Source organism: Syzygium oleosum, unplaced genomic scaffold, assembly GCF_021117445.2.
Source record: "Syzygium oleosum isolate NSW1041296 unplaced genomic scaffold, Sole_v2.1 Sole_v2.11, whole genome shotgun sequence".
Lineage (NCBI taxonomy): Eukaryota > Viridiplantae > Streptophyta > Magnoliopsida > Myrtales > Myrtaceae > Syzygium > Syzygium oleosum.
In genome coordinates this window covers 3,212,034-3,222,858 of record NW_026607495.1, presented here as the reverse complement: position 1 = coordinate 3,222,858, position 10,825 = coordinate 3,212,034, and the positions used below count along the sequence as shown (strand labels likewise).

The 10,825-nt window shown below is 40.9% G+C and overlaps 2 protein-coding genes across 3 annotated transcripts; both read right to left on the bottom strand.

Annotated features, from left to right (window-relative positions):
* Window positions 1-297: 297 nt before the first annotated feature.
* On the bottom strand, window positions 298-866 carry LOC130139304 (histone H3.2-like). The gene has a single exon (XM_056316023.1). It carries the CDS (start codon window positions 851-853, stop codon window positions 440-442), a length of 414 nt encoding a protein of 137 aa, XP_056171998.1. The 5' UTR covers window positions 854-866; the 3' UTR covers window positions 298-439.
* Window positions 867-2,367: 1,501 nt separating this feature from the next.
* Window positions 2,368-9,249, bottom strand: LOC130139296 (cysteine-rich receptor-like protein kinase 44). Of its 2 annotated transcripts, none has more exons than XM_056316000.1 (8): window positions 9,219-9,249; window positions 7,089-7,876; window positions 5,511-5,648; window positions 4,147-4,268; window positions 3,782-3,971; window positions 3,326-3,563; window positions 3,045-3,195; window positions 2,368-2,815 (listed from the first exon to the last, which is right to left on the bottom strand). In XM_056316000.1, exons 1-8 carry the CDS (start codon window positions 9,224-9,226, stop codon window positions 2,480-2,482), a joined length of 1,971 nt encoding a protein of 656 aa, XP_056171975.1. In that variant the 5' UTR covers window positions 9,227-9,249; the 3' UTR covers window positions 2,368-2,479. The 2 variants fall into 2 exon arrangements, with proteins under 2 accessions (XP_056171975.1, XP_056171974.1); XM_056315999.1 differs by having other exon boundaries at window positions 2,370-2,815; window positions 3,782-3,992.
* Between the last annotated feature and the right edge of the window lie 1,576 nt (window positions 9,250-10,825).

The following is a 10,825-nucleotide window of genomic DNA, read 5'->3' as shown; positions in this document are numbered from 1 at the left end:
AAGTGCGTTCACAAAGCAAATAGATAATCTTTGCCTCGAGCTATAACACTACAAAAAAAAATAGATTTTAGCGACGAATTTTGTCACGAAAAAAATGGGAAAATTCGTCTCTAAACGAATTTGCGACGAAAAAAATTTCGTCGCCAATTCGGCATCGCAAAATTTAGCGACGAAAAATTTCAATTTTCGTCGCTAAATTTTCGTGACAAAATCCCGTCGCTAAATTTGTCTTCCAAGAACATCAATTCACAGGATCAAACCCATGAATACTGAAAAGCACCAAAATATGCAAGAAAGTCAAAGAAAGCGAAGCAAACCCACATTCCATTAATGCCCAGAGATGTACATCTACATAACAACGATTCAAAGTCTCCATAATCAAGCCTACAACCAAACACCCTCCAACATGACAAAGATCTAACCACATTCCCCTTTATAACTAAGCCCTCTCTCCCCGGATCCTCCTGGCGAGCTGGATGTCCTTGGGCATGATCGTGACCCGCTCGGCGTGGATGGCGCACAGGTTGGTGTCCTCGAACAGCCGCCCAACGAGGTACGCCTCTGCCACCTCCTGGAGGGCGGCGACGGCGCTGCTCTGGAACCGGAGGTCGGTCTTGAAGTCCTGGGCGATCTCCTGCACCAGCCGCTGGAAGGGCAACTTCCAGATCAGCAGCTCCGCGCTCTTCTGGTACTTCCGTATCTCTCTCAGCGGCACCGCCCTGGGCCTGAACGTGTGCGGCTTCTTCACCCCGCCGGTCGCCGGGGCCGACTTCCGGGCCACCTTGGTGGCCAGCTGCTTCGGCGGGGCCTTGCCGCCGGTGGACTTCCGGGCCGTCTGCTTCGTGCGGGCCATGCCGATCAGCAAGTTTTCTCGTGGTTGGAGTCGCGCGGATCGCGATTCGCGAGGACGGTGGAGCGCCCAATGGGGGATGCGCCTGGATGGAAGCGTCGCGCCGGATGTGGGCGTGTTTTTTTTTTTTTTTTTTTTTTTTTTCTGGGTTGGAGCGGGATTTTTCTTTTGGGGTGTGGAATTTTTGACCGGCTAAATCTATTTTTCTTTTGACAAATATTTTTGGAAAGGTTTTCCTCTCTCTTCAATAAAGGGGAAATTTTGAAAATTATTCGGCATTAAAGGACGAAGAGAATATTAAATTTTTTTATTGCAAGAGAAATGCTATGACGAATTTAATTTTCGTCGCTAATTTGCAACGAATTTATTTTTCGTCACAAATTAGAGACGAATTTAATTTTCGTTGCAAATTCATTAGCGACGAATATATTTTTCGTCGCAAATTAGCGACGAATTTAATTTTCATCGCAAATTCCGTCGCTAATTAGCAACAAATTTTTTTTTCATCTCAAATTCTGTCACTAATTTGCGACGATTTTTTTTCGTCGCAAATTAGCGACGAATTTAATTTTCGTAGCAAATTCCGTTGCTAATTTCATCGCTAATTTGCGACGAATTTTTTTTCGTAGCAAATTCATTAGCGACGAATATATTTTTCGTCGCAAATTAGCGACGAATTTAATTTTCATCGCAAATTCCGTCGCTAATTAGCAACAAATTTTTTTTTCGTCGCAAATTCCGTCACTAATTTGCGACGATTTTTTTTTTCGTCTCAAATTAGCGACGAATTTTAATTTTCGTCGCTAATTTGTGACGAATAATTTTTCGTCGCGAATTAGAGACGAATTTAGTTTTCGTCATAAATTCCATCGCAAATTAACGACGAATAATTTTTCGTCGCTAATTTTTCGTGGCTAAATCCTTATTTTTTTTGTAGTGTAAATATTGTTAAAGTATACAAAGACTTAACTTTTTTTTTTTCTTTGGTCGAACTCATCGCTTTCATTTCTTCAACTAACGATTTTCGAACAACAAAGAAGGGCTTGTGAACGAAGGATCGCTCAAAAGGGTTGAGGTGGGTTAGACAGCTAATCACAAAGGGAGAGCTTCCTATTCACTGATTGGCCTCACGGTAACGGTGGGCAACTTGGATTTCACGGAGATGGGCCAGATAAGATCAGTGCCCCAGAGAAAGCCTCTCAAAGATGGAGCACCTATAGCCTCCAAGTATAGTTTTAACAACACCGAAACACAACTAGCTTCACAAGTGAAGAAATGTGTAGCCTAGTGGGTTAGATAACGAAAACTTCCATTTGATTATTTAGTCTAGACAAGAGAAGTCGTATCGAGCCTCATAGAAGCACAATAATGTTAAAATGCACCATATTACAGTGGATCAACATATGATTTAGCCTCAGCTAGTAAAAAAAATCTTAGAAGAATCATAATACCTATGATGGATAACATGAGTAGAGTCTTATTTTAAATGCACACAACTCCCTTTGAGCAATTAATGCTTATTCTTCAAATACATAGATTTTTGCAATGGTTCATAAAAAATCATGGTGGAAGGCCAAGCAATCTCACCATGAGACCATCCATATAGTAAGATTTTACTTACGCCGCCATTCACCGGGGGTACAATTCAGTAACCGTCATATCACTAGTTGACGAAGGCATAGTCCTACTGGTAGATTGATCCGATTCAAGCTCTTGCATTGGGATGCTCGGTCCCTGTGATCTACTTTGGACAAAGAAGGCCGGATGTCGAGGCTGTGGCGGGTCAAAGTAATTGCTGCTGAGCATGAGAACTACGGTTGCCATGGCGGGTCTAATAGCCGGATCTTCCTGAATGCACAGTAAGCCAATGTGCAAGCATCGAAGTACTTCATCTCTTGAATATGAATCTGCGATAGCCAGGTCCAACACGTTCAAGGGCGTGCCATCTCTCCATTGATTCCACACCTGCAAGAATAATTCCGGAAAATCTTCACAAAATTGCGGCATTAATTCAGTGACTCATCATGCAAGACATCTGAATCTTGCAAAAAACCATATATGACTAAGGAACAGAACCATAAATATTTCTGTAGGCCAAAGGACTAAGCTTTTACAAAGGAATTTCAATTTCATTGAACCAAATTTACAAAGAGTGCGGTGTGAATATTTGCCGTAGTAGCACAACGAAACTTACATAACTAGCAAGATATTCACCCCTATCCAATTGGTGGTAGATGTTATTCTTCTTGCCGCAAATGATCTCTATAAGTAGTACACCGAAACTATAAACATCAGATTTCACCGAGAACTCTCCATGCATTGCATATTCAGGAGACATGTAACCACTGCAAAACCGAATATTAGCCACATGTACATTGCATATTTAGATGCAGATCAATGAGCATCCTTAAATAGATAAAATGAGCAAGTACGTCTTCCAATTACAAAGTCATCTATTCAAGACCTAAGACTTACAAAGTCCCCACGATTTTATTTGTGCTAGCCTGAGTTTGATCGACTCCAAAAATCCTTGCCGTGCCAAAATCTGAAATCTTCGGGTTCATTTCACTGTCTAACAAGATATTGCTACATTTTAGGTCTCGATGGATGATCCGGAGACGAGAATCTTCATGTAGGTAGAGCAATCCTCGAGCGATTCCAGATACTATTTTAAAACGTAATGGCCAATCCAATTGACCGCTTTTTTGGGGATCTGCATCGTTGCACCAAAACTCATTATGTGCTAGCATGTGGCACCTATTCAAAAACTCAAGGCGAATATATTTACTCTCATCGATCAAAGGTGGCTTAACCAAAAACTATAAGTTGAAAGAACTGAAAACTTCTTAATTTCAAGTTTTCCACAACTAGTAAAAGCTCGAACATTTGATTTCAAGCAAATGTACATAAGAAAGTCAAATTGCAGCATACCAAATAAGAAGTAATCAAGGCTTTTATTTGGCACAAACTCGTAGGCGAGTATCTTTTCGTCTCCCTCCAAGCAAAATCCGAGCAGTCGTACAAGGTTTCTGTGTTGAAGCTTCGCAACCAATAGAACTTCGTTTTTGAATTCTTCATCACCCTGTCTTGAGCTTTGAGATAGCCTCTTCACCGCTATTTGCTGTCCATCAGGAAGGCTACCCTAAAGTGTTTTTTGCATTCATTGTTTAATTCCTTAACACAACTTAAAAACTAACATAAAGAAGCGTTACATGTTTCTTTCTTTTTCGGCACCATTATGTTCAATTCACATGTAAAACATTCTTGATTGTTTCTAACTACTATGTAATACGTACCTGGAAAACTTCACCAAATCCACCTTCACCCAACTTGTTTTCTGGAGAGAAATCATTTGTCGCGGCTTGTATTGTAGCCAAGTCAAATTGCAAGGACTCCGCGGTGGTAAGTTCATTCGCACCTGCATTACCAAAAAACGTAAGTTGATTATCAAATTATATCGACATTGGCTCCTAGTGGCGTTTATACAGTTGCTAGTGCTTGGGAACATTATCACAATGAAGAGCACCGGATTAGGCTGGCATGGTTGTCTCCTTACCCCAATGAAATCTTTCCCCTCTTGATTGGTCATGAAGAAAAACAATATGATTAATACTGAAGGTAGTGCTAAGTCTGTTAATTGCGGTGCAGATGCTACCTATGGTTGGAGGGAATTGCTGAACGTTAGGAGTATTTTGAGGGCTCATTATGTGGTTTTTCATGTCGAATCTATATCCCCCTGGCATGACTCATGGCATCCTGATGGGATCTTGCTGGATGTATGCCCGAGGAGAGTAGTTTAAGATGCTGCCCTCCTTTGAACTGCAAAAGTAGCTGATATGATTTGTGCTCTGAATGGAAAAAGGCCCAATGCGAGGTCTGAAGTCTTGGTATCAATCCAGACAGCTGTTTGTGGTGTAATTTGTCCGAAGTCTTCTTTGGAAGACCAAGACACTTGCGCTGCTGCTTCTTGTGACATTCTTACCTCTGCTTCAGCTTGGGAGATTGTGAGGAAAAGAGTCACAAGAGTTGAATGGTATAGGCTGATTTGATTTTCATCTAATTTGCTGAGGTTTGGATTCGTACTTTGGTTGGCGATACAAGATAAGCTGCCTATATTTCAAGGAATTGACAAATAGTCTTCTAGTCATGGCCAAACTCTCTGTTTTTTGCGTCATGAAAGCATTGAGATTAGATCCCATTTGTTCTTTGGATGCAGTTTCTCTAAGCAAGCCAGGATGAGTGCCCTTCACTTTTGTTTTCCTAATAATGATATTAGTGATTGGGAGTTTGAATTGTCCTGATGCAGCAGGCTATGAAAGGGAGATATTTTCATAGGTGTTCGGTAAAATTTTTGTAGAATTGCTGCATCTATTTATCTAGAAGGCCAGAAATGAACTGTTACATTCCCAAAGTATTCCTTTTATTGGTGGCATTATGATTGCTTGTGCAGTCAAAGTATAGTCTTGAAGGTTTAAAGAGCATGAGGATCTCATCTTTGTCCTTGATCTTTTCCATTATATATGCTACATTTATATCCAATGGACTCTTAATTCGTATGATTGACATATTCGATTCCTTACGGAAAATGAAGAAATTTCATAATATGCTCATATATGGCGTAGATAGCTTACGAAAAAATAAAGGCAAATAATCGATTTACCACTTTTTCCTTGGACGACTCCATCTGTCTTCTTTCCCTTTCTTCGAAGCAAACAACAAGTGAAAAAGAGAAGGACCATAACACCTCCAACAGGAACGGTAATGGCGATGGTTATCACGGTAGATTTGTTGCTTTTTCCTGCACAGGTACCATTTTGTATATGAGACGATTCCCAAACTAATCTAAAAGCTTTCTAGATGAAAGCGTGCGTAACACATAAACCGACGCGTGAAGATTGGCAATTTGACACGCAAGAAGGGGCCAAGAGAGATCTGAATAGAGAGGCTTAAACGAGAAAGCCTGAACATCAATTGCAATTCCAGCATTTTAAGTTTCTGTTTTTGGTAAATTGATGGGGCTGAAGACGAATAAATGAAGAATATTAAGAAGCAAAAAAATTTCTAGCATGAACAGCCCATGTTAAATCACCTACTAAGTTCGTCAATAAGGAATTATTGCCGCTGCTGCTGCACACGAGCCCTTGGATTTAAATCCCTCTAAAAAACCGTTATGCAATTGTATGCAAGCTAATTTAATCCTAAACTTTTCAAGATCTCTCATGACAACTTGTGAATGTATCAACCACCGCCACAAAGAAGTCCAATTTCGATCTTTTTTATGAACCCCACACACCAAGCTAGGGAAACTTACCCAATTAGTCCTAAATCAATTGTATACAAGCTAAATCAATGAAAGAGAAATTCGAATGTAGTCATTCCAATCAGTTTTTTGTGAGAATGTCTCTGACATGGCCGTCCATTCATTGCTAGCCGTCCTATGTGACACGTTACCACAGCAACGATTTTTGACAAAAAGTGGCCAGAAGGACTTCATTAAAATCTTATGCAAAGTTTTGACATTCATACAGAGGGTTTAAGAGTGATTGGACAACTTTGTTTCCATTAATGGCCTTGTTGTTGCAGGCACAGCCTCTAGGCATATGTTTCCCATACGGAATTTCTTGTTTGGTTGATTTAAGTTCGACAATTTGTCTTACCAATTTTTTTTTTTTTTTACTATTAGCAGTGATCACCACATGGTTGATATGGATTGTAACTCTAGATCGATTTAGATGTCAATCTACTTCTCTTATTATTAAAAACCTTTTTGTGTTTATATCAATTTAGAACGATGGTGACTAAATGAGGAGAATTAATGAACATCTGCTAATGATTCATTACCCTTAGCCTAAACTCACTTTATCATTAATTTAAAGATCTCACGTGACCGTTTCTGGTGAATGAACGCCACAACTTTTGATTCAATGAACTATGATAGCTGACTATTAGCCATACACATGCGTCAAAGATAGAGATATGGACCCTACCGTTCTTTTACTGAAAATATGGAAATATTCCGCAACTTCATTTTGGCAAAAATGTTTTTATCCAACGTCCTTACCATAAAATAAATTAGATGGTCTATGGAGCATAAAAACTAAATTCATTTCCACGCTTAATCGTGTGAATCTCAGGTGAAACCGCATAATTAACAAATAAGATGATCTTAATCCACCTCGATTAAAGGAAAAAAAACAAAATGCTAGGATACTTAATTCTTGAACAAGAGCCAACGTACCTGGCGGCGGAGGAGGAGGCGGCAGTAGTGGCGGCGGCGACGGTGGCGGTGGAAGTGGCTCGCTGCCTGGGTCCAAGAACTCATAGATCTCGAACCGAAACTGGCAACTGGGCGCCATGCTTATCATTCCCGCCTTCCCACGAAAGCGATTCATGATGCTCCCGACAACTTTCTCCAGGCAGTCGATGCATTGCTGCCTGGTCAAGTCCGGCGTGCACTGCGCCATCGCAAAGATCGTGTCCGGCCCCACTGGCAGGTTCCTCGTAGCCAACTTCCTCTGCGAGCCACCGCCGGCTGCCTCGCCCTTCAGACCTTCCACCTGTGTCCCCAGCTTGTACGTGACCTGGCTCGAGACGTTGTTCACGTTGTGCAGCTCGTAGATGGGGTCGGTCACGACTGTGCCAAAGATCGAGGCATTAGAGTACCGGACAGTGCACTTCTCGCTGTAGAGCACTGCCTCCTTCTGGAGGGGGCAGAGGCGGCTGATGTCGGAGGCCGAGGCGTTGAGGCAGGTGCGACAGCTCTCGGCGGTGAGGTCGCCACGGCAGGAGCCGATGACGTAGAGGGTTTGGGAGGTGCCGGAGACGGCGGCGGAGTCATTGAAGAAGCCGTAGGTGAGGGATAGGGAGTTGGTGGTGGAGATGGAGGAGAGGAGGGTGGTGAGGGAGGTTTGGTAGGTGCTGTTGGCGGTGAAGTTGCCGGTCGAACCACAGTAGGGCGCTGGGAATAAACCTTGGAGGATAGGGGAAACTAAGGTGAAAAGAAGCGAGAGAGGAAGATTTGGAGGATCCATATTTCTTAGTTTCTTTGGGGGGTTTGGGGTCTTTCTTTGATTAATGTGGACATATAGCTTGTGTAGCTCCTACACAAGTTTTGCTGCGTCGAAATTTTGGGGTGCGGGTTGAATATTCAGACTAATGAAGTCATTGAATCTTTCTTTTTTTCTTCGCCAGAAAGCCAGCGATTGACGAGACAAGACCCCATCGGATGTTTAATTTGTAGGCCCCGCGTATAGAAAGCAAATATCTAAGGCCACTTGTGGTGCGGAGGATCGGTCCCACCCCCTCCTGACTGAAATTATACTTTTGCGACCGCCCGTCACTCACTCAATTCCGATAGAAAACCCTTCTTCTGAGAGTGATCTCTAGAGCTGTAAGTTGAGCTTTCTGACGATGGACGAACCATGGGGGATTAACGTGGGATTTTGCTTTAGGGGCGACTTCGTAAATAGCCGAATTTTGGTGATTCTTCATTTTGCGTACTCTTTTCTAATTAACGCGTTTTAACTCCTTTTTGAGTTTATAAAAATTTGGACATGCAAAAAATAAAAAGATATGATATTGACAAAATGAGGTGTTTGATGTGAATATTCATTGAGGAAACAAGCAATTTGAATCTGTGGAAAATTTCCAGCAGAAAGCAAAATAGAGAGAGAAAATCCTTTGATAAGTTTTTTCTTTGTTCCGACTAGGAGTGTGCAAAGCGGACTGCCCAAAACGGGAATTATCCGGATAAGACTGAACTAGTCAGTTTAGTCCAGTTCTCAAGAGTGTCGGTACGATTTTCAGTTTTTATAAAAGTGGAGTCAATGTCAGGGTAGTCTGGTTCTCGGTTCTAAGGAGGAATCGGACCGAACCGGACTGACTTTATATATATTTCATTTTTTCGATAAATTTAGTAAAATGTGAATTAAATCTCAGGTGACCGGTTTTATTGAACCGGATCGGAAACCGATTAACCCTAATCCAGACTAGGCTCATTCTCTAAACATATGTTGCCTTAAGCTGTTTTTCTTGTTGCGCCCCTTGAGCTCCACATTTCTATTGGATGTCGGAGGCCGAGGCATTGAGGCAGGAGCGGCAGCCCTCACTAGTGAGGTCACCGCGGCAGGAGTCGATGACGTAGAGGGTTTGGGAGGCGCCAGAGACGGCGGCAGAGGCATTGAAGAAGCCGTAGGCGAGGGACAAGGCGTTGGTGGTGGAGATGGAGGAGAGGAGGGTGGTGAGGATGGTCTTGTAGGTGCTGTTGGCGGTGAAGTTGCCGGTCGAACCACAGTAGGGCGCTGGGAAGAAATCTCGGACGTTGATGGTGGAAACGAAGGTGAGAAGACGCAAGAGAGGGAGATATGGAGGATCCATCTTTCTTAGTTTCTTTGGGGTGTTTGGGGTCTTTCTTTGATTAATGTGGACGTGTAGCTTGAGTAGCTCCTACAAAAGTTTGCTTCGTCGAAATCTGCTTCGCCCCCCATCTTCTATTTTGGGGTGGGGGTTGAAACTTTTTTCTTTCTTCGCCGGAAAACCAGTGATTGACGAGACAGAGTACAGGTGGGGAGAAAATATTAGGCATTCCGGCACGATTCAGCCAGCGACACGTGGATCCACGTGACATTGTGACGTAGTATGGTGACGTGGCAAGTCAACATGGAAATTCATAGTGTAAATACCACGAAAATCCCAAACTGGTCCGCTAACAAAGGGTAAATTTGTCTTAAGATTATCAGTTTGGGATTTTTATTAGTCAAAAAATTAGTTTGTGTTAAATTTTTCACATGTATACTAGTTTGAGATTTTTAGTTGTCAAAAAATTAATTTAGGGCAAATTTGTCATAAGTGTACCGATTTGGGGTTTTTGGTGGTCAAAAAACTAGTTTTGGGTAAATTTATCGCAAGTGTACAAATTTGTGATTTTTTGTGATATTAATCTTTTTTTTAACCCGTTGGTTGATAATTGTCATTATGTCAAAAAACTTGTCTTTGTACATATCAAAGCGATGTTCCCAAATCGAAGTGTGGATTTTGGTTGGCATCAACATTCAATATAAAATCTCAGTTGTTTGTGTAGGACCTGTACTATCCTGACCGCTCAAAATAAGTTTATTATATACTTGATCCATCACGGTCGCATTTTACATAATTTGCTAAAAAATAAATCTTTTTTTAGAAAATTGTATGCTCAAACTCATACTTACCTAGATATTGAAAACTTGCCCATAAAATCATATGAAATATTGAATCACGTGTAATGATCTGTTCCTTCAAATATCAACTTTTCAATGGGAGAGTTGTTCAAAAAGTCCTAATCTTATTGTACGGTCGCCAATTCAGTCCTAAATTTTTTTAATTTAGCTAATGTAGTCCTAAACCTTTTGATAATATTTTTTTTTGGTTAGAACCTTTTGATGATTTTCCAAGTAGTCATTTTGATCAATTTAGGCCGGATATCGCTGACGTAGCAATCTAGTTAGCTCTAGCCATCCTATGTGGCATGCTTGGCAATCTAATGCATCCGATGAGGCTTAAAACAATGTCGGTTTTAGATAGGCCACTGAGGAATAGCATCAGTATATGTCATGTTTATGACTGTATGAGATTTTAGAAATTGGAATTGCTATAGGCCAGACCAAATGTAAAAAAAAAATAAAAATAGAGAAAAACAAAAAGATCACGCTTAAAGAGCAAATGTGAAGAAATTAAAGGTCCATTTATTTCATCGAAAACTTCTTGTTACTGGAAATGTTTTCAGGAAATTCAAAAAGTAAGCCATTTTTTATAATTTGTCCATAAAAAAAAGTTGAAAAAATTGATTTGATGATATTTAATAGTAAGTGATCGTTAAAAAAATGGCATGCGATGACTAAAAAACTAAAATCAACATCTTCTTTATTTTTTTTGTAATCCATCAAAATAACAAGAATTAAAAAGATATTAGGAAAGAATTAATGGAATCATATGTGTAAA